Raw genomic sequence first — 26,381 nt, 5'->3', positions numbered from 1 at the left:
GGCGTTCATCTGTCAACCTAGCTGCATCTACCAGGGTTGGTAGCATAGCTACAGTGCTCAGAGGTGTGGATTTTCACACCCCCGAGCACTGCAGCTATGTCGACCTAAGTTATAAGTGTAGACCAGCCCTGAAATGCAGCTGCTTCTGGGGTGTGGCAATATATCCATTTATACAGAGATCCCTCACCTAGCACTGGGATCCAGCTGTCTCTGGGGTGCGACAGGGTAGCTCTTTATACAGTCACACCGCAATGCTATAAAACTGTAGGACAGGAGGGGAAGGAGAATCTGGTATCCACATGCCACTGCAGGGTCATCCTGGTGGCTGTGGGGAGTGGGTTTGATGGCAGGTTTATTGTGATTAGTACTGGTGCTGGCAGACGCCCAGGCCAATGGTGGAAGGTTTGAATCAGTAGGGAACCGAGGGCAGGATGGGGGTCCAGCCCTGGGTCCCACAGACTCAGGGACACACCTGGCTGGGGCCAGCCATTCTGTCATTCAGCCTGCTCAAAGGCGAGGAGACAACAGGGAGTTCAGGAGGGGCTGGATCAGGACACCCCAATCTGGTGCAAATGCAGCCCCCCGAGGCCAGAGCAGGTCAGGAGCTTGGATCGATGCTCCTCCAACTGCAATCTGCAGGGGAGAGCACCCCCCACGGAATGTCCTAGCACCACACGGGGGCCCACGCTGGCTCGGGCGCATGTGCCACCTCCCGAATCACCAGTCTGAGCATCTCAGGTGTTCCTCAGAGCTCTCCGTCCAGATGTGGCCCAGGCCAGCCCTCCCTAGCTGGGGTGCTGGGCCATGGCTGGGGAGCTGTGACCAGTGGCTATAAGCAGCGGGGTGGCAGAGACAGGGTCTCCCTGCAAGCTCCCCAGGCCTGGGGATGTTCTCCCTGCCTGCCAGAGGGCCCCTCTGTGCACACGCTCTGCCCGTGGTGGGCCATGTGTGGGTCTCACGCGTCCTTTGCCTGGCCCTAGGTGAAGAGCTCCACTTCCCCAGCATCCGTCCCTCGGAGGCCGGTGTGTACGTCTGCACCTGCCGCAGCCTGGAGCACAGCAATGCCAGTCGGGCGGAGATCATTGTCACGGGTGAGCGGCTGCGGGCTTGGCCTGCGGGTGGGGGAGCGGGAGGGCGCTGCTGAGACCAGGTGGGCCTGGCACCCGGGCTGTGCACTCTGCGGGGCCACGGTTGGGAGCTGACACCCTCCTTCCCTGGCAGAGCCGTTGTCATGGTGGCCCTGCCCTCAGTGGCGGTGGGATAGAGGCAGAGCAAATGGCACTGCTCCACGCAGGCAGCCAGGGCAGGGTCGAGGTCCGAGCCTCTGACCCCATCCACCACCAGCCCCTCACGCCTGGGCAACAAGATGAGCTCCTATGGGCAAGGCCCAGGGGTGGGCAGGGCCTGGGGTCCAGGGCCTGGGGTCCAGCGGGGAGCAGGGTCTGCCTGGGCTCAGGGGAATGGATAGGGCCTTCCCGAGGCTGGGCAGGATCTGTGTGGGGGCCGGGGGGGCAGGGCCCATGGGATGGGCAGGGCCTGGGGTCTGGGAGCAGACAGGACCCAGGAGGCAGGCAGGGCTTCAGGCCCCGAGGCTGGGCAGGATCTGCATGAGGATCAGGGGGCGGGCAGGGCCCAGGGGATGGGCAGGGCCCAGGAGGAGGGCAGGGACCAGGGGATGGGCAGGGCCTGGGGGCAGGCATGGCCGACGGGGCCCGGGGGCAGGCAGGGCCAAAGAGGAGGGCAGGGCATGGGGCCCGGAGAGGGGGCAGGATTTGCCTGGGACCCAGGAGGAGGGAAGGGCCTAGGTTGGGATGAGGCAGCCTCAGAGAGGAAGAGCTGACAAGAAAAGCTGAACTCAACCCTCCCACCCCAAGCGCTGCTCCCTGTTGGCCTCCTTGCCCTGCCTGGCCCTGGCCCTGGGGCACCATTAGGCCCTGGTGGCTGGGCCCTGGAGCTGCCGTCCTGCTGTCCATGGCCTGCAGGGTGTGCTGGGCACGAGTCTTATGTCTCCCCGTCGGTGCAGAGGCCCCCAGCAAACCCATCACAGTGACCGTGGAGGAGAAGAGGGTCCAGAGTGTGAAGCCGGGAGCTGACGTCACCTTCATCTGTACGGCCAAGAGCAAGGTGAGGGCAGGGCAGCTGCCTGGGGCTGGGGGAGGCAGCGAGATGGGCTGAGCGTGGGTGGGGAAATGAAAACCGAACTCTGCGCTGTTCACTCGCACGGCTGCTACTCCAGAAACAGCACAGGCCCGGGCAAGGAACCCATGCGCCTCCTGCAGCCGCCTGGACACCCAGACCCTGCACAGACACAAGGCCACAATGGCCACACACCTGTTTTTTCTGGAGTGGCGCCGCGAGGCCCTGGCCAGGGATCAGGCCGGTTGTGCCAGGCACTGCACGCCCATCTAGCAAAGAGCCGGCGCCCCAGAGAGCTTGTGCTGGAAAGTCAATGGGAGCCGGGCGAGCGGCTAGCGGTCCTGTGACTGCGGGGTCCTCACGGCGCTTGTCATTGTTTAACGCGGGGTGAAGCTGAGGGTGAGCACGGTGCATACGTGGGCTCTGAGGGCAGTGCAGACAGTCATGCAGTTTAGAGCAGAGTGCCCAGCCGGCTGCCAGCTGCCAGGTGGTAACGCAGCCAAAGCCCTGTGCCCACATTTGGGATAACGGGCAGCCGGCATGGCACACCCGCTGGAGCCCTTACACCCAGCCGGCGTAAATGGACGTTGCCAGGGAAGTCTGTGAAACAAGGTCCAGTCACCCCAGCTGAGAGTCTGACCGGGCGCAACTCTCAGGTGGTGCCAGCAGGGCAGAGCCCGGGCTCCCCGCAGCGGGAGGACTGACACCTGCTCTCCCCACGCTTTGGTGAGCAGAGTAGGGAGCAGAGTGACTTGCTAACCAGGGCCTGGGGTCTGACAGTCCCTGAGTAGCCAGGCAGGGAGCCACCCTCCCGAAGCTGCCGAGCGCAGCCTAGGGGACGCAGCCTTCCCTGCCTCTGCCTTCTTCAGTGACGTGTCCATCACCATGGTATCTGGGTGCCACTCCTGTGCTCTGCCATCCCCTGCAGTGGCCCTAGCCCTGGCAGGGGTGTAGGGAGGGGAGCAGGTTTATTGCCTAGGTGAGGATTGGCCCCACGTTGCCTCCCGAGGAGCCCACCTAGCGCCAGCTCCCTGGGGTGGGGGAGGGTGGGCTCATGCCCTCCTCATGGCCATGTACCCTCTGCTCCCGCAGTCTCCAGCCTACACGCTGGTCTGGACGCGCCAGAACCATGGCAAACTGCCGCGCCGCGCCATGGACTTCAACGGCATCCTCACCATCCGCAACGTGCAGCCCGAGGACGCCGGCATCTACGTCTGTACCGGCTCCAACATGTTGGACATGGCCGAGGGCACAGCCACGCTGCACGTGCAAGGTGTGCACGCCCCATTGCGCCCTCAGGGAGAGCCTGGCCTGGGTTAGTCAGATGGAGGCAGTTAGGGAGAGCCTGGCTGCTGGCGCCCAGTGCTCACCAGTTACCAGGAGCCACCCCTGCAATCCGGAGTCCTGAGGCCACCTTCTGCCCAGGACAGTGCCACCAAATGTAACCTTCTGCTAGCCAGGCTCCCCACTCTGCCCTGGGGGTGCTAGCATTGCTCTGTGCCCCCCCCCCACCCTGTGGCACTTTCCCTGGCAGGAGTGGTGCCCACGGTCAGTCCCCATTCCGTCCTTCTCTGGTTCCGGGGTCGGTGGGATCTGCTGGCGCTGACCTCACTGGGTGGGTTTTTAATGGGGACGTTCCCCACCGGCCGGTGCCCACCATTGGCCTTTACAAAGGCAGCTTCCTTCTGGGCGGAGGGGAGAGCTGCATGGGGGGACATGACCATTGAAAAGTTGCACCTGACTTGGGCTAATGCCCCTCCCCCCTGATTTCCTCCTCAAACTCTCGTGCTAGTGGATTAATTCAGAGCGGTGCCATTCAGCAGGAACCGCCGACCCCGCAGAATCTCTGACAGGAGCAGGGTCAGGGTTTATGGCCAGCTTAGGTGTTGTGAAAGCAAAGTGGAACCCTAATCAAACGAGGTCGGGGGCTCAAAGGGAAGCTGCTCCAGTTTGGGTTTAAGCGCCCTTGCCGCTGCGGCATGGAAAACAGAAATCAAGAAAGCCAGTTTCTTTGTCAAGATGAGAGAAATAGGGGGCAAGAGAAGCTAGGTGTAAAATTCCTGCCGTGTCCTGTCCAGGCCAAGCAACACAGGGTCGGAAGCGTGGGCTTCTCTATGGGGTCAATCTGATTTTGGACCCTGCTCCTTTAGTGTCACTGCAGGAGGGCTGAACAGCGAGGAAAGATGATTTGTAGCTAGGGCACCTGGCTGGGACTCAGCAGATCTGCATTCTTTTTCTGACTCCGCCACAGGGTGTGTGTGACCCTGTGGAAGTCATGGAAGCTTTGTGCCTTGGTTTCCCTTTTTGGGAAAATCAGGAAAATGATCCTTCCCTACATCCGAGAGGAGGTAAATTCATTCACATTCAGGAGGTGCTTGAGCACGGCAAGGGTGGGGGTAGAGAAACACCGCCTCGTTTTTTCTCTATCCAGGGCCCTGTGGAAGAAGAAGCAGCCTGTTTCGTAGAGTGTGTTGGGGGCAGAGGTGGAATGAATTTTTTTTTGCACCTCTCTTTCTTGCTGTCCCTGGGGCTTTCCTTCTGCGGAATCTCTGGAGGAAGTGACCTCATTCCCGCTGCCCTCACAGGCACGGGGACATGGCTCTTTGCTTTCCAAGCCACTTCCCAAGAAAGGGAAGATGGTGCTGGGCCATTTTCCTTTCTTGTGGCCACGTGGCTGGTGTCAAGTCCTCCAGCTTCTCTCTCAGCGGCACATGGGCTCAGGGTCCAGCTGCCTCCACCCACCACAGAGCAGCCTCTTCTGTCAGCTGTCCCAGGGCTCTTCCCTGGCGCAGCCATTCAAGACACCGGGACACAGAAACCTGACTTGCTGGCTGGTGCCCTCAGGCTGCCCTGTAGTGGTTTGTGAGCTGAGACAGCAACCGCTGCGTTGTCGGGGAACAGGCCCAGAGCTGGGTGCTGCCATGCTCCCTCCGGCAGGTCCCCGCATGGAGCCGCGCACGCAGCGCTCAGTGTTCCTGTGGGTTGAAACTGAAACCTGATTTCTTTGCAGCCCCTTCTAAGACTCAGATGTTTTATGGACCCATCGAAGTCATGGAAGGCCACCGACCCTGTAAGTTGGCCTGGCTGTGCACGCCCAGCACTGTGCCAAGGCTTCCCGCTCAGGGTGGTGCCTATGCGGCTCGCTGTCCCCCGCAGCACGGAAGGGCGGCGCAGCTGCTGTTTGCGCCTCTCTGCACCCCTGCCCCCCCACCGTGCGAGTGGTGGGCGGGGACTCAGGGAAGAGGCTGAGTGGGAGCAGGACCTCGGATCAGAGCAGGGGTTGGGGTCTCGGGGTGGAGCATGGGGCCGGGGCCCTCAAAAGGTTAATCCAGCCCTGAGGACACCATGCCTGGGACAGCCCAGTTCCTCTGGCCACAGTAATCAGGGCTGGAGAGGGGGTTAGACACCAGAGGTCAGTGATGTGTACTGGGTTCCTATGTGTCACGGTGGGCAGGTCCCTGAGTGGCCTCTTCTCCTGTGACTGACGCTGGGCTGGAGATGGAACAAATGCCAGCAGGGGCAGGTGTCGGAGCAGGTTGGGTGTTTGGGGCTCTGGGACCTGCCTGGTGTTCAGAGTAACACCTTCTTTCTGTGGCATCCTGACCCATTTCTCTGAAAACTGGCCCGTGGTACAGCACCGCAAGGCACAGGTGGGTGATACGCCAGACAGGGTTAGTTGTCCTGGGCCCACCTGCATTGGGCTCCAGGAAGAGACCCCCTCCTGCTTTGTCCTTTGAGGGGGAGGGATAGCTCAGTGGTTTGAGCATTGGCCTGCTAAACCCAGGGTTGTGAGTTCAATCCTTGAGGGGGCCATTTAGGGATCTGGGGAAAAAATTGGGGATTGGTCCTTCTTTGAGCAGGGGATTGGACTAGATGACCTCCTGAGGTCCCTTCCAACCCTGATATTCTATGATTCTATGCATGGGGGGCTTCAGGATTGTTTCCTTAACATCCTACGAGCTGCTCCCCACACTGGCCCCAGGGGCAGCAATTTGGTCACAAACTGGGGGATCCCAGCCAAGTCACTGCAGGTGCCAAGACCCAGGCTCTCGGCTGTACTCAGCACTTGAGGGAGACTCTCAGGGAGTCAGCTCTGGGTCCCTAATTCTCAGTCCTGGCCCTGGGTGCTGGTTAGAGAAACCTGGGGCCTGCTCGAAACTGCCCACTTGGCTGTGGTCCATTATGGACCATATACTGTTCTCCAGGGCAGAACAGGGGCCGCCCGGCCGGGACATGGCCTCTGCTCAGTCTTCTGGGGCCAGTGTTACTGTAGATGAGAGCTGGGATGTCCCAGGTAGGCCAGGCCTGGGGTCCATACAGCCCTGGGGTGCCCTGAGTAGGCAGCAGGTCTAGGAGACTGGAGCACCCTGCAGCCCCTGCCACAGGGCTCTCCAAGTTTCCTGCTAGTACAAAGTGATTAACCCGCTGTACTTCTTGCCGCAGCTGCCACCGCTGTCCTGCCCATGGCCACCATCGAGCCAGCACAGCTGACGGTCCAGCCAGGCCAGCCGGCTGAGTTCCGCTGCATTGCCACCGGGAGCCCCCCGCCCACCGTAGAGTGGATCGGTAGGTGCAGCAGACCCGCTTCTGGCCAGGCGTGGAACACCGTGGGAGCTGTGGCGATGGGGCTGTCAGCACTTCCCCGTGCCGGCCATACCTCCTGCCTGCCAGGCTTCCATGTTCGCCTGGCCACTCGGAGGCCCAGGACTGGGACAAGGCAGCTGAGATGCTCTGCAAACCACTAGACTAGATCCCATTGACTGTGGCCTGTGGCCATGGGCAGCAGGTATCAGGGGATGCTAAGCCAGGCCGTGGCTCCGCCCCGAGGCCCCACCCTCAGTCCCCCTCTCCCAGAAGCCAGTCGGGGATCCTCCGGCCACAGGGAGCCTGGGAGGGGGGCTCAGGGCTGAGGCGGGACCTTAAGCGGAAGGGGTAGGGCTGTGGGCTAGCCGCCCTGAGCAGGGGTTCACCTGCTGCCCAGGCCTGAGGCTGCGTCAGCAGGAGACAGGGGTTTGAACAGGGGACGGGGAGTCCTAGCCCCTCGCACCTGAGCCGGAGGAGTCCCTTCATCAGCTTTGGGTAGACAGCAGGCTGCTGTAGTGCCTGGGGCTGGCCACGAGAGGGCGACATGCTCACATGTACCCCATTGCGTTGCAATGCCAGGCTCCAGCTACCCAGCATGGGCTGCCAGGGGCTGTTCTCCAGGCCCCTAACCCCGGGGCATGCGTGACCAGGCCGTGCTGTGCCAGGCCGGCCACGGACTGTGAGCCCGGCTGCTCTCCGGGCCCCTGGCCCTGGGTGGGGGTGAGGCAGGTTGTGCAAGGCTGGGGTGCTGAGAGAGGGGGCATTAACTGCTGTCTCTCTCCTGGTCTGGCTCACTGCAGGAGGACGAGCTGGCATCATGTCCCGCAAAGCCGTGATCCAGGGAGGGACCCTGCGCTTCCCCGCTGTGGAGCCCTCGGACGAGGCGGAGTATCTCTGCCGTGTGCGCAGCAGTGCTGGGCAGCACGTGGCCCGGGCCTTCCTGCAAGTGCACGGTACGTACACTGTGGCGGGTGCTGCCTGCCCTGACCCAGAGATCTCACCCAGCCTGCCCCAGCCAGGGGTCGTACAGGGAGACCAGCCCTTCCATGGAGCTCTGCGTCTCCAGACCAAAGGAGCAGCAGCAGGACCCCAGAAGCAACCCTTGCTCTCGCTGTCCGGGGACTGCACCAGGTGCTGACTCTACACACCAAGTTCTACACACTTTGGCCTCTTGTCATGGACTAGAGCAGCAGCAGTGGGAGCAGGGATGCAGGATGGGCTAGTGGTTCAAGCAGGGACGTTGGACCTTTCTGGTAGGGGGTAGTCAGCGTGTGCCATGGACAGAGTCTGGTGGGGGCAGGGACGGGCGGTCAGCGTGTGCCATGGACAGAGTCCGGTGGGGGCAGGGACGGGCGGTCAGCGTGTGCCGTGGACAGAGTCCGGTGGGGGCAGGGATGGGCGGTCAGCATGTGCCCTGGACAGAGTCCGGTGGGGGCAGGGACGGGTGGTCAGCGTGTGCCGTGGACAGAGTACGGTGGGGGCAGGGACGGGCGGTCAGCGTGTGCCGTGGACAGAGTACGGTGAGGCTCAGGGGCGGGCTGAGTGGTGGAAGGATTGCAGGGTGGGACGCAGTGTCCCCCATTCGCTTGTGCTGCGAAGGGTGGAGAGGTGCCGTGGGGAAGAGTGGGGTGGGAGATGGGTGACGTCACACTTGCCAGGCTGGCCCTGCTGTGACCCAGCCAGGGCTCTCCCCGAACCCCCTGCAGCTCTAACCCGCTGGCTGTTTGCAGGTTCCAGCGTGCTGCAGGTACAGGTGAGCCCGGAGAGGACAGAGGTGCAGGAGGGCAGCACAGTGAGACTGTACTGCAGGGCTGCTGGCTCCCCCACTGCCACCATCACCTGGGAGAAGCAAGGGGGCAGCCTCCCGCCCCAGGTAACATGCCCAGGCCTACAGACCTTCTGGGGACGGGGCAGGGGTGTGGGACGGGCTGTGTTGGGGGTGTATGCTGGGGGCATAGCCATTCTGGGGGGGAAGGGGTACAGGGAGCCAGTGATTGTACTGTGGGGCCCTGCGATATGGGAGTGCCAGGGTTCGAAATGCTCAGAGGTGGGCCATGGGGACCGAGCAGATTGGGAGTGCTGTGGTTTGGGGGTACCACAGGTTAGGGGTGCTGTGGGTTGGGGGTGTTTCGTGTAGCAGATTGGGGGTGGGTGCCGTTGGTCGAGGTGTGGGGCCTGGCAGGTTTTGGGTGGTGCCGGGGGTTTGGACCTGGGGCCCAGCAGGCAGGGGATGAGTGCCACTGGTTGGGGCGTGGGGCCCCACAGATAGGGGGTGGTGCCATGCATTGGGGTGTTGGGCCCAGCATGTTGGGGGGGGGTGAAATTGGTTGGGGCGTGGGGCCCAGCATGTTGGGGGTGGGTGCTGTGGGTTGGGCCGTTGGGCCGGCAGGTTGGGGATGGTTGCTGTAGGTTGGGGATGGGTGCCGTTGGTCGATGTGCGGGGCCCAGCAGGTTTCAGGTGGTGCCGTGGGTTGGGATGTGGGGCCCAGCAGGCTGGGGATGAGTGCCATTGGTTGGGGATCGGGGCCCCGCAGATTGGAGGTGGTGCCGTGGATTGGGGTGTTGGGTCCAGCAGGTTGGGGATGGGTGAAATTGGTCGGGGCATGGGGCTGGCAGGTTGGCAATGGGTGCCGTGGGTTGGGGCGTGGGGCCCAGCAGATTGGGAGTGGATACCATTGATTGGGGCATGGGGCCCGGCAGGTTGGGGGTGGTGCCGTGGGTTGAGGCGTGGGGCCCCGCAGGCTGGGGGTGGTGCCGTGGATTGGGGCGTGGGGCCCGGAAGGTTGGCGATGGGTGCTGTGGGTTGGGGCGTGGGGCCCAGCAGATTGGGAGTGGATACCATTGATTGGGGCGTGGGGCCTGGCAGGTTGGGGGTGGTGCTGGGGGTTGGGGCGTGGGGCCCGGCAGGTTGGGGGCTGCGGTGGATCCAGCCTGTGACGTTGGTGCGGAAGCTCTACGCCCCAGCAAGGCCAGATGCAGGCAGTCCATTGGTTCTCCCAGTCCCTGAGTAGGGACCTCCATGGGCAGGGGCCTCCCCCACTTGGTCAGGGCCAGAGCCCAGTGCAGCCCCTGAGGTGTGCACCCCATGTCATAGGGGCAGGAGCGCAGGCAGCAGGGACTGGCCCCATGGGCAGGGGCTCAGGCTGTGTCTCAGCATCTTTGGGCTGAGCCAGGCCAGTCTGGCTCCTTGGCCGGGACCTAGGGCCCCAGGGGTCTCAGGGCTTTGTTGCTGGTGCCAGCTCCCAGCCCTGTTCCCATGAGGGAGCCACTTCCCACCGGACAGGCCGGTCGCAGGACGGGCCTTGCAGACTCTCACGCATGGCCACGGTCACGCACGCGGGCACCCCCCCCCACCGGCTGCTGTCGCTCTGTCACTCTGCCACCCTCTCTCTGCCAGACTCTCTCTGCCTACGGTTTCCTTCACTTCCAAGGCACCAGCCTGGAGGAGATACAGCAGCGGGTCCAGGAGCTCTGGCAGGTAGCTCGCTTGCTCTTGTGCTTGGCATGGCTGGCTGGGCTGGGCACTGGCTTCCTGCTTTCCTCTGCCAGCTCTGCCTGATGGCTGTTCCTCCCTCACTGGCTCAGGGCGCTAGGGATCACAGCACGTCAGCAGCCCAGGCCCCGGGAGCCGCTCCGTTAGCTCCAGCAGAGTGCCCTGGCCACGCGTTCACGGGCGCCACTGCTTCCTGAGGAGGGGGGTGATTTGGTACCATCCAGCCCAGGCTGGCAGGAGATCCTTGCTGTGCAGTGGGCTAGCCCAGGAGAGCCCGCTGACATCCCCACCAGAGGCCCGGGCCCCAGCACAAACAGGATGCAGCTCACCATGCCCAGGTTCCCCCACCCCCCGGCCCCTCTGAAGGGAGCCACACCGGGTCCCCCTGTGATAGGATCGTAGGGTTGCCTGCTTTCTAATTGCACAAAACTGAACACCCTTGCCCCGCCCCCTGCCCTAATGCCCCTCCCCTTTTCTGAGGCCCCACCCCCTGCTCACTACATTCCCCCTCCCTCGGTGGCTCGTTTTCCCTCACTTTCACTGGGCTCGGGCAGGGGGTTGGGGTGTGGGAGGGGAGAGGGCTCCGGCTGGGGGTGTGGGATCTGAGGTGGGGCCGGGGATGAGGGGTTTGGGGTTCAGGAGGGGGCTCAGGTCTGGGGCAGGGGGTTGGGGTACAGGAGGGGGTGCGGGCTCCGACTGGAGGTGCAGGCTCTGAGGTGGGGCCGGGGATGAAGGGTTTGTGGTGCAGGAAGGGGTGTGGGATGTGGGCTCTGGGAGGGAGTTAGAGTGTGTGGGGGGGGGGGGGTTCAGACCTGAGGAAGGGGGTTGGGGTGCAGGAGGGGGTTTGGGGTGCGGCGCTTACCTCAGGCGGCTCCTGGAGCCGCCGGCATGTCCAGTTCTAGGTGGAGAGGCGGCAAGGGGGCTTCATGTGCTGCCCACAGCTGCAGGTGGCACCCCGACAGCTCCCATTGGCAGTGGTTCCTGGTCAATGGGAACTGTGGAGCTGGCGCTCAGGGCGGGGGCAGCACGCAGAGCCCCCTGGCTGCTCCTGTGCCTAGGAGCCGGATATGCTGGCTGCTTAGGGGAGCTGCGTGGAGCCAGGGCAGGCAGGGAGCCTGCCTTAGCCCCACTGCACCACGGACTGGACTTTTAGAGGCCCAGTCACTGGTGCTGACTGGAGCCTCCTGGGTCCCTTTTCGACTGTGCATTCTGGTCGAAAACTGGATGCCTGGCAACCCTACGGGATCACTAGGGTACAACCTGGAACTTGGATACCGCTGTGCCCCCTTAACTCTCCAGCCTGGGTTGTCGCTCACAATGCTTTGCTAGTGACAAGCAACAAACCCTTCTGGGCACTGTTATCACTCAGCCATCAGCATGTGGAGTCCCACACCCAGCTAGATCGCATGAATGCTCCCTGAGCCACTCATGGATCACACAGAGAAAGCCACCAGCCAATTCCCTCCAGCTCTCCAGCCTTGCACCCCAGAACTGTACCTGACCAGTGTATGTTTAATACCCAGTCCACCCCTCCTTCAATGTGGAGAGGACACACACTAGCCTTTGTAAACTGAGCTGAGATTTCCCAAGCACTTGAAGCAAAACACACTGTTCTAGGTAAAATATAAAACAGATTTATTAACTACAGAAAGATAGATTTTAAGTGATTACAAGTGGTAGGCACAAAAGGTCAGAGCTAGTTACAAAAGAAAATAAAAGGTAAGCACTCAGTCTATATCTGAAACCTTATTACACTCGGCAATATTTGGATCAAGCAGTTTTGTCACCACACTGGATGATACAATTCTTAATACACAGGCTTCTCCCTTGAGCCTGGGACCAATCTCCTCAGTTGAAGTCTTTGTCTTCCCAGCATTCTTGTTGCTTCCAGTGTAGGTGTGGGAGGAGAAAGGTGAAAGAATGATGCCACTGTCCCCTATTTTATATCCTCAGTTCATGTGCCTGGAAAACACTAGCCCAGACATGTCCTGGCGGGCTTTGCTGTGTCACAGAGTTGAGCAATCCCCCACTGTGTGATGCTTGTGCAGCCCTCTTACAAGTATTGTAAATTCCTTGTTTATAATTCCCCTGCTGATTAATGGTCGCATAACACTCCCCAGGGAGTGGGTCACCACCTAGCAGTAGAGAGTCTCAGACTTACACCATATTTCAGTAACAACCATACAGCAAAATCTCATAACTTCATACACATTAACGATATACAGGTTTGGACAGAACAGTGGATTTCAGCAGATCATGAGCTTTCATATGATATTTTACATGGCATGTGTGACAGGTTTGGGCCTTTTGGGGTGTCACCTTATGTGCTGGGATGCCACTGAATCAGCCTATTCTGCCAGTCTGGGTCCCCTTTACCTGGCCTGGCTGGGGTAGGCCCACAAGCCTGTTCCAGCCAAGCACAGAGGCAGGGCCACGCCCAACTGCACATAGAGACAGAGATCTGCTCTGGGAAGATTCAGCCTTCGGGGCTCGCCTCAGCACTCTAGTGCCCATTCCGTTTAAGGGGTACAAACCCAAAGGTTTTATGAAATTCGCCCCCTCCCTCACCATGGAAGGAGATATGCACAACTTCTTGCCCCCCCCCCCCCGCAGTTAGAAATTACATAAACTGGGTTATATTATAAACAAGAAATAAGTTTATTAACTACAAAAGGTGAATTTTAAATGAATATAAGAGGTAACTGACAAAACAAAGCAGATTACTGAGCAAATAAACCAAAGTACACAAGCTAAGCTCAGTATACTTAAGAAACAGGTTACACAATGTAATTTCTTACCCTAAATGTTATTTTAGGCAGATTGCAAAGTTTCTGTAGTTCAGAGTTCCAGTTATATTTCTTTTCAGACTGGATCCCTGTCTCAGTCTGGACTCCCACCCGCCTTCCCTTCAGGTGGCTTTAAAGCAGTCTTTCTTCTTGGGCAGACAGGCCATGGAGAGGAGGGGTCCCGTTTGCCTTCCTCCCCATCCTTAAATAGGATTTACATAAGGCGGGAATCCTTCGTTTCCCAAACTTGATCCCCCTTCCCTTCCAGGGGAAAGTTACCAGAAGTCCCAGGTAATGTTTAGTATCAGGTGAGAAGACCTTCTGACTCTGTAATATCACAGCGTCCATGAGTCAGTGGCAGTACGGAGATTCTGCAGGAAGGCCAAGATTTCACAATCCATTGTCCTCACTGATGGGCCATCCGCCCTGTCTGGCTTTTCCATTGTTGTACCTGAAGTGTTAGCAGTGGGCATCACCCAAAGTAGCAGAGTTGAAGTACAGATACATAGTCAATATTCCTAACTTCAGATACAGAACTGATACAGGCATACAAATTGGATAATCACATCCAATAAATCATACCCTTTCCAATGATATCTCACATGATCCATCTTGCTTAAAGTATGTCTCAGTTATATAATATTCATATCATAAGCATATTTTCCTAAAGAATATGGAGTCAAACGTCACAGCATGCTTGTGGGAAATAGATCATAATTATTTGACATGTGAATATGGGGGTTCCAGGGTGCTACTTTGAGGGACAGAGAGCCACCTCCCACAGGCCCTGTACCACCCAGACAAACCGCCAGTAACCAAGATGGCCACCCAGTAGCCCCTTTCCTGCTAAATTGCTGTGCTGTCTTCTGGGCACTGATTAATGGTCTCGTCAGTGGGCCCTGCTGTGACCCCGCACAATGGGGATGGGGTCCCAGGTGCCCTCCCCTCTCCCTGCACACCTGGAGCATGTGCCTGGTGTGTGCCCCCGGGACCCCAGCCCTGACTGCTCCCTTGCTGTGTTTGCAGTCCCGCTCGGAGCGCACCGACATCGCCACTCTGGTGATCCCCTCCATCACGGCTGCTGACAGCGGGGTCTACCTGTGCATCGGGACCAGCCCAGCCGGTGTCGGCAGCGCCAGGATCGAGGTGGTGGTGCTACGAGGTAGGGGCCCAGGGATGGGCTTTCACTGCTAACCACTAGGGATGTGCCGGCCGACTGGGCCACTTGCAGGGCTGCCCTGGCACATGCTGGGCAGCGCAGCATTGGGCATCAACCACATGCCATCCAGCTGGAGGGTGTGTAGCTCCCCAGGGCAGGGCCCAGGAGGGGGCAAGGCCCTTGCCTTTCAGCTCCAGCAGCTTCTCTCCAGCTGTTGGTGCTTCCAGGACTTTAACAAGAGGCTCCCACAGAAAATCTGCTCCCTTAGCCTGGGCTAAGAGGAGGGGGAAGCATCTTGGGGGGTCTGCCCCCATGAAAGGGCTCTGCACTGATCCTGCAAACCAGCCTGTGTTCAGTGTATGGAGAGCGGACCCCAGGCTCGCAGCCCTGCCTCCCTCTAGTGACCAGGCCCGTGAAGAGCTTCCCAAGTGCACTGTTCCCTGCCCCAAGCTGCTGGAGCTGGGTTGTTAGCTCAAGCCGTTGACTGTCCTGTTGTGATATCCCAAGACTCCGGTTCAGTCCCTGCGGGGACCCATTCAGGGGCGTTGTCACAGTAGCCCAGCTTGGCTGTGGACCCCTGCTGTGCGGTGGCTGCTGGGGTATTAACTGTTGGCACTGGCGGAGCCCGGAGTCACTCTGGGGCTGCTAAGTACAGAATGCCCCTGGTAGGGTAAGAAGTGACACTGGCAAGAACTCGGAGCTGCCTTGCGTAGTTGTGCTGGGCCTGATCGGTCACGTGGTGTCACCCCTCTGCTCCCGATTGGTGGAACTGAGGCTGCGTGACTCGTCTCTGGGGGCGAATGCTTGAAGGAACATAGCTCAGTCTCCCCCTGTGAGTGGCTGGGGGGGCGTTTGAGCTCATGCTAGTAAAACCCCATGGCACAGATGCTTGTGCAAAAGGGGCCTGGGTACAAACAGCCCTGAGGCCCACAAGGAGCTGGCAGCATGCCAGGGGAAGGGTCACTGGCACCTGACCGAGCACTGATCACAGAGAGTGGCTCCCAGCTCAGGCTGCCATGATCCTGCCTCTTCTGCGGGGAGGTTCTTGGTGCTGCCACCAGGCACTGTCACTTGAAATAAGTGACCAACTGGGAGATCAGCCGGAAAAGGCCAAGCATCTCCAGCTTTTGGCCTGCGAGAGCCCAGCACAGCCAGCCCCCTCCGGGGGGCTGCAAGAAAATGAGCCATTGCTAATGCATTTTGACTGCCGGGCCCCCACCTTTCTGCTCTGTGGCTGTGCAACACCTGGCACGCAGAGGCCTGTCCTTGACAGGGCACCTGCAGATAACGCGAACGATGAATAATTCCATGCTAGGCTGCAGTAGCTAGGCATGAGGACGTGTGGGCTGCATTGTGGGCCCTGGTAGACGAGCTGCTGGGCTTTAAATGAACTCTTAGCTATTGATCCATGCTAAGCTGATTAACCCAGGGATTCTCCACCCTGTCCTGGCTCTTCCAGCCTCGGGCGTGGCGCCCCCCATCCGGATCGAGGCCTCGTCATCTTCCATCACCGAGGGACAGACCCTGGATCTGAACTGCCTCGTCGCGGGCCAGGCACCAGCCACGGTCACGTGGTACAAGCGGGGGGGCTCCCTGCCAGCCAGACACCAGGTACAGCTGTAGGAAATCAGTGTGACTCCACGGACAGCTGCGGACCTGCACCAGTTCATCCCCGCTGGGGATGTGGCCTGTGGCACTGCAGAGCCCCTGTGTGGACTCCCTCAGGTCCTGGCACAGATGTTCATGGATCCCAAGGAGGCTTTTCCTTATCCCAGGGCAGGCGGGCAGCTGTGTCATTCTCTGAGAACACGGAGATGGGAGGATGCAGAAATGAGAGGCCAGTCATTCTCAGGCTGAGGCCCAGCGAGTCCCTGGGATTTTCAAGGGGGCTGGGCAGGGGACACAGTGGGGCTGAGGGTTAAGCTCAGGTCTGTTTTCTTCTCTTCCCCCTTGAATTCCCTCTCTCCCACCCATCTCCCTGCCAGGTCTCTGGCTCCCACCTGCGCATCTCTCAGGTCTCGGCGGCCGACTCGGGTGAGTACGTCTGCCGCGTGAGCATTGGTGCCAGCCCCCATGAGGCCTCCATCCCAGTTACTGTCCAGCACAGCGCCGGCTTCCCACATGGTAAGGCTGAGCTGTGTGTGCTGGCTGGCTTGGGGGCAGGAGTTCCCTGCTCTTGTTGCCCTGGTACCAGGGGTCCCTGTGAGCGATGCTCTGGCATCCACTGGGTGAGGGATGGCTCTGACCCGCTGTGGCCCCAGGTGATGTGCTTTCCAGACCCTGCCTTGCCCCTTCAGATGCTGCCCTCCGCACCCTGCCCGCTGCACATGGCAGGTTTCGGGGCCACCATTCCCCTTCCACAGGTGAGTGGAGGAGCCTGTGCAGACGGGTGCAGGCTGCAGGGAGTGTGCCACAGGGATCTGCTCTCACAGACAGTTGCCCTTGGTGCTTTCCCCAGGGGAACCAGCCTCGCAGTGGCATGACCAGGCAGCACAGCGGTTGCTGTTGTGGGGGGGCGGGGAGATCTGGAAGTTTCTGCTGATCTCTGGGGGCAAGAGACCCCCCCCAGTGGATCTGCACTGGAGGGTGAAGGGCGGGCCATGGGCTGCCCTCTTTCCCCTTGGTGTTGCCCTGAGGTCCGTGCAGCTGCCTTGCCAGTCCTAGGAGAGCTGCGCTCTGACCCTGTGGGGCTGCGGGCCGGGCAGGTCATTTCCATTGCTTTACAAATCACTTGAGGGTTCTTACCCCTCCCCGAGCCAGCGCTGCTCCAGTCTGCCTTTTGGTGATGCTCTGCTCTTGGCTCTACCCCTCCCTCTCTGCTCTTCCAGCCCCCCCTATCCGGATCGAGTCCTCCTCCTCTGCCGTCACTGAGGGACAGTCCTTGGACTTGAACTGCCTCGTCACAGGCCAGTCGCCAGCCACAGTCATGTGGTACAAGCGGGGGGGCTCCCTGCCGGACAGCCACCAGGTAGTGGACCATGTGGGAACACAGTGGGCTGGCTCTGGTGCTTTGGCCTGTGCCAGTTCTGGTGTGGAGCTGGGCTGAAATGCCCAGGCCTCAGCAATAGCTGCTTGGGAATTCCTTGGGGAACCAGTAACTCCACAGCGCTGCCTCCCAGTAATGTAGCACCACTGTCCAGCTTACCCACAATACCTTACTCCTCCTCATGCTTCTGGGAGAGTCTCTCCAGAGCCCTGCCTCAAGAGGTGTGGCACCATGGAGGGGGAGGTTACCGTTGTGATGGGTTCACCCTGGGGTGCCACCTCAAACTGGGGTACCATTGAGCCCCCTGACCCACCAGCCTGGGCTCCCTTCATACTGCACTGCTGTGACAAGCTGCCCAGCCCAATACAGGTAGGGATACACCTAGCTGCAGTTACATGCAGAAGCTGTGACCAGCCCTGCATGGGAAGGGTCCAACTAGGGAACTTCCCAGCTACTCAGGCACGCCCCCTCTGGAGTGTAAACCCTCTGGAGTGTAAACCCCAAATTATACTATCTTGTGCTGCACAGGGAACTGTACAGCGTAAGCTCATGAAATTTACCCCCTCCCGCAAAGTGGAGAGGAATATACAATAGTTTTCTGCGCCGAGTTATGAATCCCACACACTGGTTTTAAACAAAGCAAAAACAAGTTTATTAACTACAAAAAGTTAGATTTTAAGTGATTATAAGGGACAGCAAACAGATCAAAGCAGTTTACCTAGCAAATAAACAAAAACCGCAAACTAAGCTTAATATAGTAACAAGTTTGGATATGAATAGAGGATTCTTATCCTAAATGATGATACAAGCAGTCTGCAGATTCCTAAGGGGCAAGCTGCACTAACTTACAGCTTGGAATCCCCAGGTGTTCCATTCACAGGCTAAAAATCCCTTTAGCCTAGGTCCAGCACTTCCCCCAGGTCAGTCTTTCTTCCTCAGGTGTTTCCAGGAGTCTCTTTGGGTGGGGAGTCTGTGAAGACCCACGATGATGTCACTCCCCTGCCTTATATAGCTTTTGCATGTGGCGGGAACCCTTTGTTTCAAAGCTTGATTCCCATGCCAGTCAGTGAAAAAATACTGATGTCCCAAGATAGAGTCCAGCACCAGGTGACCTGGTTACATGTCCCTGTCGTGTCACAGCAGCCATTACTCGGAGGCTGTCTGCGGCCTCCTCAGGAAGGCTCCCCAGGTGGGAAATAAGCTTCTTCTAAGGCCTGTTGTTTTCTCTAATGGCCCTTCTCCACCCAGCTTTTCAAAATGAAAACATCTTGTCTAGTGGGCGTTCCCCAGGAGTAAACACATTTGTAATACAGATACATAGTCAATATTCCTAACTTCAGATACAAAAATGATACATGCATACAAATAGGATAATCATATTCAGTAAATCATAACCTTTCCAAAGATATCTCACATGGCCTATTGTAACGATGCTGGCTTTGGTGGGACACAACTGGGAGTAGCAATTCAGGACAAATTGCTTAGAGCAGGGCAGTCACAGCCCCAGGCTGGTGGTTGTCCACCTCTAAGGCACACCAAACCAGCCAAACAGAGAGGACTTCGGTCTCACCCCACTGGCTAACCATCAGTCACACAAGCAATTCCCTTAGACACTCCAGTTTCCCAGGCTTCAGAGTAGCGGCCATGTTAGTCTGTATCAACAGAAAGAACGAGGAGCACTTGTGGCACCTTAGAGACTAACAAATTTATTTGAGGATAAGCTTTCATGGGCTAAAGCCCACTTCATCAGATGCATGCAGTGGAAAATACAGTAGGAAGATAGATTAGATAAAGAACATGAAAAAATGGGGGTTGCCATACCAACTCTTAACGAGACCAATCGATTAAGGTGGGCTATTATCAGCAGGAGAAAAAAAACTTTTGTAGTGATAATCAGGATGGCCCATTTCAAACAGTTGACAAGAAGGTGTGAGTAACAGTAGGGGGAAAATTAGCATGAGGAAATAGTTTTTAGTTAGTGTAATGACTCATCCACTCCCAGTCTTTATTCAAGCCTAATTTAATGTTGTCCAGTTTGCAAATTAATTCCAGTTCTGCTGTTTCTCGTTGAAGTCTGGTTTTGAAGTTTTTTTGTTGAATAATTGCGACTTTTAGGTCTGTAATTGAGTGTCCAGGGAGGTTGAAGTGTTCTCCAACTGGTTTTTGAATGTTGTAATTCTTGACGTCTAATTTGTGTCCATTTATTCTTTTGCGTAGAGACTGTCCAGTATGGCCAATGTACATGGCAGAGGGGCATTGCTGGCACATGATGGCATATGTCACATTGGTAGATGTGCAGGTGAATGAGCCTCTGACAGTGTAGCTGATGTGATTAGGCCCTGTAATGGTGTCCCTTGAATAGATACGTGGACAGAGTTGGCAACGGGCTTTGTTGCAAGGATAGGTTCCTCGGTTAGTGTTTTTAGTGTGTGGTTGCTGGTGAGTATTTGCTTCAGGTTGGGGGGCTGTCTGTAAGCGAGGACTGGCCTGTCTCCCAAGATCTGTGAGAGTGAAGGATCGTTCTTCAGGATAGGTTGTAGATCCTTGATAATGCACTGGAGAGGTTTTAGTTGTGGGCTGAAGGTGGCAGCTAGTGGCGTTAGGCTTGAGTAAAGATTGGGAGTGGACGAGTCATTACACTAACTAACAACTATTTCCCTGTGCTAATTTTCCCCCTACTGTTACTCACACTTTCTTGTCAACTGTTTGAAATGGGCCATCCTGCTTATCGCTACAAAAGTTTTTTTTCTCCTGCTGATAATAGTCCACCTTAATCGATTGGTCTCGTTAAGAGTTGGTATGGCAACCCTCATTTTTTCTTGTTCTTTGTAATATATATATATATATATATGTTTCTCCTGTATTTTCCACTGCATGCATCTGATGAAGTGAGCTGTAGCCCACGAAAGCTTATGCTCAAATAAATATGTTAGTCTCTAAGGTGCCACAAGTGCTCCTCGTTCTTCCAGTTTCGCAGTATCATCACCAGTGCCTCTCTTATTCTGGGGACGAATGGTTATGAAAACCAATACCCAGTAAAAGAAAAAGGGTTCTCCTGATCCTAAAGGACCAAGCTCCAGACCCTGGTCAATATACAAATCAGATCTTACTCACAAATCACACTGTTGCCAATCCTTTAGAATCTAAATTCTAAAGGTTTATTAATAAAAGGAAAGAAATATAGATGAAAGCTAGAATTGATTAAATGGAATCAATTGCATACAGTAATGGCATAGTTCTTGATTCAAGCTTGTAGCAGTGATGAAATAAACTGCAGGTTCAAATCAAGTCTCTGGAGTACATCCACAGCTGGGATGGGTCATCCAGTCCTTTGTTCAGAGCTTCAGTTTGTAGCAAGGTTCCTCCAAAAGTAAGAAGCAGGATTGAAGACAAAATGGAGGGGTCTCCAGGGCCTTTTATATTCTCTGCCCCGTGGAAGGACACCTCTTTGTTCTTACTGTGGAATTCACAGCTGCAAAATGGAGTTACATAGCCAAGCCACATGTCCATGCATGACTCAGTTCTTTACAGGCCTACGTCATTGTTTACATGTTAGTTCCCAGGAAAGCTCAGCTGTAGATTGAGGTCTCCCAAAGTCCATTGTCAGTTAAGGGATTCTTGATTGGGCACTTACTAAGAATAGTCCTTTCTCAAGACGCTGACCAAATGCTTCACTGAGGCTACTTAGAATCAAAACACATTGAGATACAAGTACGTAGCCACTATTCATAACTTCAACTACAAAAATGGTACACACATACAGACAGCATAATCATAACCAGCAAATCATAACCTTTTTATAGACACCTCACACGACAGCCTCTTTACATATGAACAGTCCTGAACCTTAAATAGTTTTTCTGAGCAAAATTTCCATAAATCACTTAAATGTGAAGGTTTTGGCCACTGGGCTTCATTTGAATGTACGATATCATCTACATTTGGGTAGGTTGCGGGTGCAGTGGTGAGGTTAATGGAGGAAGGGATGGTGGGGGTGATGGTTGTGGTAGCAAGGCGTTTTTGATAGTCACTGTCTGGAAGCCAATTAGGGAGGGCAGTGCATGGTGAAGCCACTTGTCCAAAAACACAGGGCACAGCCTGTGAAATAAACCCCAATACCCAATCAATGCCACATTCCCAAGAATGGGACCCACAAGTTCCTCCCTGCCAATGTACAATGTTCTGTCTTCTGTACTATGGTAAATTCTTAATGTCTTTGGTAGTCAGGAATTCTTGTGCCTTGGCTTTAGCAGAACAGATGTTCCTCTTCTTTTGGAACATCCGTGGTTTAGCATCATATAAGGGAGAGGTGACTGGCACTTTACTTGGTCCTTCAGAGGGGTTATTTATTGACAAATTGCTGGTGGCTTTGTGCATCTAAAAGAACATAACAGTATCATCAAAGTTCAGCAATAGTAGCAAGAACATAGTTACGCATACAAACCAAATAGAAGGCATCAGTCATTTTCACACCATGGCTAATTCTTTTATTCTGACCGCGGGGTCGGTCATGACAGTTGGGTGCCAGCGGGCGCTAGGCTCTCCACTGGGCTTCTAAAGGCTTTATTCTGGCCTTTGATCTCTGGTGTCCCCTTTACCAGCAGGCCTGAAGCCTTAGCTAGCTATAAGGGTGAATCACGGGAAGTGTCTCTGTCTCTTCCTGAGATTGTACCTAGGTTCCCTTTTGGGGCCTGAAGCTGGGTTGCCATCACAACCACTCTGGTTGTTTTTTGGAACTGGATCTCATGGTTGAAAATCCCCAGCGTCTGGGTCCAAGGGTGATGTTATTTTCTTGCCGTGGGAGGCGTGGATCCAGCTAACGAGTCCCTTGCACTTGACTGCTGTATGGGTGGTCAGTAGGATCTCGTAGGGGCCCTTCCAGCGAGGTTCCAAAGAAGTCTTTCTTTGATATACCTTAATATAAACCCAATCTCCAGGCTGAAGGGGATGGCATGGTGTGTCAGCTGGTTCCACCAGGGCACTTTGGAACTGTGAATGGATAGACCTAATGCAATGAATTAGCGTCTGACAGTATGTCATAACAGTATCATCATTTAGTTGCAGGTCCAATTGGCAAGAGAGTGGGGGAGGGGAAGTCAGCATATGCATAGGTCTAGCCATAAGGATTTTATATGGGGATAGGCCATGTTTGCGTGTAGGTGTGTTCCTCATATATATGAGAGCAAGGGGTAAGGCATCAGGCCATTTAAGGTTGGTTTCAGCACAGATCTTAGAGACTTTGTACTTTAGTTCCCCATTTTTGCGCTCAACCACCCCTTCACTCTGGGGGTGATGAGCACAATGCAAGTGTTGGGTGATGTTAAGAGCCTTGCAAATCTGTTGCATGATTTGTCCTGTAAAATGGGTACCTCACTCACTGTTAATAGAGAGAGGTAAACCAAACCGAGGAATAAAATCCCTTAACAATTTTTTTGCTATGGTGAGGGAATTGGCCTTGGCGCAAGGGTAGGCCTCTATCCATCCAGAATACATGCAGACACAAACAAGAACATATTCATAAGAACAACATTTTGGCATATTGATAAAATTGATTTGGATATTTACAAAAGGTCCCCACGGAGTGGGGTGCGCAGCGGGTTTTGTCCGAACTGGTCTGCCGCTATTGTGGGCTAGGCAGATCGGACAAGAATTGCAGTACTGCTGTGCCATAATGGAGAAATTTGGGGCATACCAATGATGCAGTACTAAAGCAATCATCCCCCCTTTGCTCACATTCGCCAATCCATGGGATGCACAAGCGAGATAGGGGAGCACAGCCTTGGGCGCCACCAAGCAGCCATCTGGGGAGCGCCACAAGGCATCTGGATGCAAAGTACCTCCATCCCACTTCCATCTGTCCTCCTCTGGTTCTGGGGACGAATCTTGCATAAAAGCTAAATCGTGGAGAGAGGCAGGCATGGAGGGGAACTGTGAACTGAAGAAAATAAAATCAAATGGAGCCAGAAACCCGGAAATGGCCGCCTATCTGACAGTAGCATCTGCCAGTGCTTTTCCTCTGGTAACATCATCCTAAGGTTTCTGGTGAGCAGTACATTTTACAATGGCAATAGCAGAAGAGAGTTGAAGGGCAGAGAGAAGAGCACCAACAAAGGGCCCATTACTGATCTTTGCCCCTCCCCCCCAAAGTGAGAAATCCTCGGTGTTTCCATAGTTGCCCATAATCATGAACCACCCTGAAGGCATATCGAGAGTCTGTGTAGATGGTAACAGACTTGTTCTTGGCTAAAGTACAAGCAAGGGTAAGGGCGACAAGTTCTGCGACTTGGGCTGAATGTGCTCCCGGAAGGGAGCGAGCCTCCACAGGCTCGTATTGGGAACAAACAGCATAGCTGGCCACGAGTAGGCCCGCAGGATTTCTGAGGCAGGACCCAGCTACATAGAATAGTAGATCAGGATTATGAAGCAGGATATCCTTCAAATCAATTCTAGGAGTGAAGAGCTCTGCTGTCTCAGCTAAACAGTCATGAGGTTCCCCCTCAGCTGCCGTGGGAAGTAGGGAAGCGGGGTTAAGGACAGGGCAGCGAGTAACAGTTACATTTGAGGCATTTAAAAGCAGCATTTCACACTTGGTTCATCTGTAGTTAGAGAGATGCTGGGTTTTGCTTTGTAGAAGCAGGGTGGTCACGGCATGTGGGACGGCAACACATAAGGGGGAACCCAAAACAAGAGTAGCAGAAGTCTCCACAAGGGAAGCAGCTGCCGCTACCGCCCAAAGACAAGGAGGGAGTCCAGCTGCCATAGGGTCCAGAGGTGAGCTATAATATGCCACGGGGCATCGTTTGTCGCCATGAGTTTGAGTAAAGACCCCCAAGGCTATTTCCTCCTTCTAGTGGCAGTAGAGGGTAAAGAGCTTCTGGTAGTCAGGTAAGCCCAAGGCAGGAGACCTGGTAAGAGCCTCCTTAATCTTAGTAAATGCTTCCTCGGCTTTTGAGGTCCATGGAAGGGGTTCAGGAACCTTGTCAAGGGTTAATTCTTGCAGGGGCCTAACAATAGCTGTATACCCAAAGATCCACTGTCAGCAATACCTGGCCATACCTAGGAAGCTGCGCATTTGTTTCTTAGTGGTTGGTTTAGGGACCTGGAGGATGGCTTGTATTCACGCAGAGGACAAGTGTCTCTCTCCAGCTGAAATATCATGTCCCAAATAATGGACCTTGGGCAGACAGAGCTGCAGTTTAGACTTGGAGGCTTTTTGACCCTTCTTGGCTAAAGCTTGCAATAGCGTAAGGGAATCAGTTTTAGAGGCCTCTAAAGATGACGATGCCAATAGCAAGTCGTCTACGTACTGGACTAGAGTGGACCCCATTTTGAACTCGACGTCATCCAGATCCCTTTTGAGGATATGTGAGAACAAGGTGGGCGATTTGGTGTAACCTTGGGGTAACCTGGTCCAAGTGTATTGACATCCTTGGTAGGTGAAAGCAAACAGATATTGACTATTTCTGTGGACAGGGATAGAGAAGAAAGCCGAGCAGAGGTCAACAACCGTGAAATGAACAGCAGAGGGAGGAATACAGGAGAGAATAATAGCAAGGTTTGGGACAACGGGGTAGATAGGGAGAACAGCAGCATTGACTGCGGAGATCCTGGACAAAGCGCCACATCTGCTTGCCAGGTTTCCTTACAGGTAAAATGGGGGTGTTACATTTACTGACTATAGGAATAATAACTCCTTGTCAAATTAGGGAGGTAATCACTGGGTGGATTCCCTCTTCGGCCTTCGTTGAGAGAGGGTATTGCTGAACTCTAGGAAGGGGTTTTGCCGGATCTAGGCGAATTTGAACCGGTCTAGCAGTCCTGATGCACTGGTTGGAGTGCTCGGCCCACAAACAGGGAGGAACCTTGGCCAGCAATTCCTGTTGCAACAAGGAAGGGCTGGGGTCGGTCTCCTCCTCTGGAGCGCCCAATTGCAAGACTGCCAGGATCTCATTTTGACTGGGATCAGGGACATCCAAATACACCCCGTCTGGGGTGCAATAAATTGTACAATTTAATTTGCACAGCAAGTCTCTTCCCAGAAGGTTAACAGGTGAGCAGGGGCTGAGGAGGAAAGCGTGGTGCTCAGACAGAGGACCGATAGAGATAGTCAGAGGTGAGGAAATGGGATGGGGAATAGGAGTGTTCCTCACTCCTACTGCATTTACTATTTCTGAGGTTACTGGAAGGGAAGGGAGGTCGCCCGCATGGAGGCAAGAGGTAGGGGTGCCATTATACAGTTTACATATGGTCCTGTCTGGTTCAAAGGAACAAGCAAAGCGATGATGTCACCCGTCTCCTGGCTATCCTAATGGCTTTGAGGGCATAAGGGAACAGGGGAAGAATATTGCGATGAAAGGGCAGGGTCGATTGACCTGTTAGGGCGATTGGGACAATTGTTTTTCCAATAGCCGACCCGTCCACAATTGTAACAGGCGTCATTACTTTGCCTCTGAGCAGGGAGACAGTGGGGACCTCTGTTGGGTCTCCCTCCTATTCCCCTTAATGGGCGGTTGTTGTGGGGTTTTTGTATATTCTGGATCTGGAGGGTCATTCATTTAGTTTCGATGTCGTTCTTTTTTTTTTTCTAACTGACGGTAGTAATGCTGGGCGACTGCCAGAATTTCATCTGGGTTTTTTCCTTCCCAATCCATGGTACCAATTTCTAATTGGTCCCCCAATCGTGGATTGAGTCCCCGGACAAAGGCGGCCACTATGGCTTGTTTAGCATCTTGCTCTGCATTATCTATGCCAGAATATCCCTCAAAAACCTGCTTAAGGCGCTTTTCTCCTTTATTTTGTCTACAAGCACTAATTTTAGTCCAATCTGCCTTTTTTGGGCAGTTTTTAAGAACTGCATCCAGCAGGTTGTTTCTGTCTGTGTTTAAGTTCCTATTATGGCCTTGGTCGTCGCTGGGCCAGTGGGCCTCTTGTAGGAGGCGATTTAATGTTTCCCTGAGCAGGACTCCTCTCAGGAGTTGGTTTAAATCTGCCCAGTTAGGGTTGTAACAGCTTATGACTGTTCTTAAATCTTCTTGAAATTTGACTGGGTCTTCCCTTATTTTAGGAAATTTTTCAATCAAATTATACAAATCCGTGGGAGACCAAGGGGTATGTACAGTCACCAGGGTTGCCTGGCCCGAATGATCAGCACCTGGGCCTGGGAGTTGGTGCAAAGGGAATGCTGTTTCATGATGGGGAGACAGGGGCTGAGGGCTGAGCATGAGGGGCCCCTGGGAT

General features: G+C 55.5%; 1 protein-coding gene across 7 annotated transcripts in view; it reads left to right on the top strand.

The window, feature by feature from the left end:
- HSPG2 (heparan sulfate proteoglycan 2) overlaps positions 1-26,381 on the top strand; it is a 196,508-nt gene that overhangs the window by 110,850 nt on the left and 59,277 nt on the right. For all 7 annotated transcript variants that reach the window (XM_078849390.1, XM_078849394.1, XM_078849389.1 and 4 more), the window contains 11 exons: positions 981-1,091; positions 2,024-2,124; positions 3,229-3,409; positions 5,147-5,206; positions 6,580-6,702; positions 7,521-7,673; positions 8,451-8,593; positions 14,026-14,161; positions 15,618-15,769; positions 16,144-16,282; positions 16,987-17,126. In XM_078849390.1, the coding sequence (XP_078705516.1) occupies positions 981-1,091; positions 2,024-2,124; positions 3,229-3,409; positions 5,147-5,206; positions 6,580-6,702; positions 7,521-7,673; positions 8,451-8,593; positions 14,026-14,161; positions 15,618-15,769; positions 16,144-16,282; positions 16,987-17,126 (1,439 nt within the window). The remainder of the gene's footprint in view (positions 1-980; positions 1,092-2,023; positions 2,125-3,228; positions 3,410-5,146; positions 5,207-6,579; positions 6,703-7,520; positions 7,674-8,450; positions 8,594-14,025; positions 14,162-15,617; positions 15,770-16,143; positions 16,283-16,986; positions 17,127-26,381) is intronic.

This window comes from Lepidochelys kempii, chromosome 18 (genome assembly GCF_965140285.1).
Source record: "Lepidochelys kempii isolate rLepKem1 chromosome 18, rLepKem1.hap1, whole genome shotgun sequence".
Taxonomy (NCBI): domain Eukaryota; kingdom Metazoa; phylum Chordata; order Testudines; family Cheloniidae; genus Lepidochelys; species Lepidochelys kempii.
Note: the sequence above shows the minus strand (reverse complement) of the source record. Positions and strands in the feature narration are given on the sequence as shown.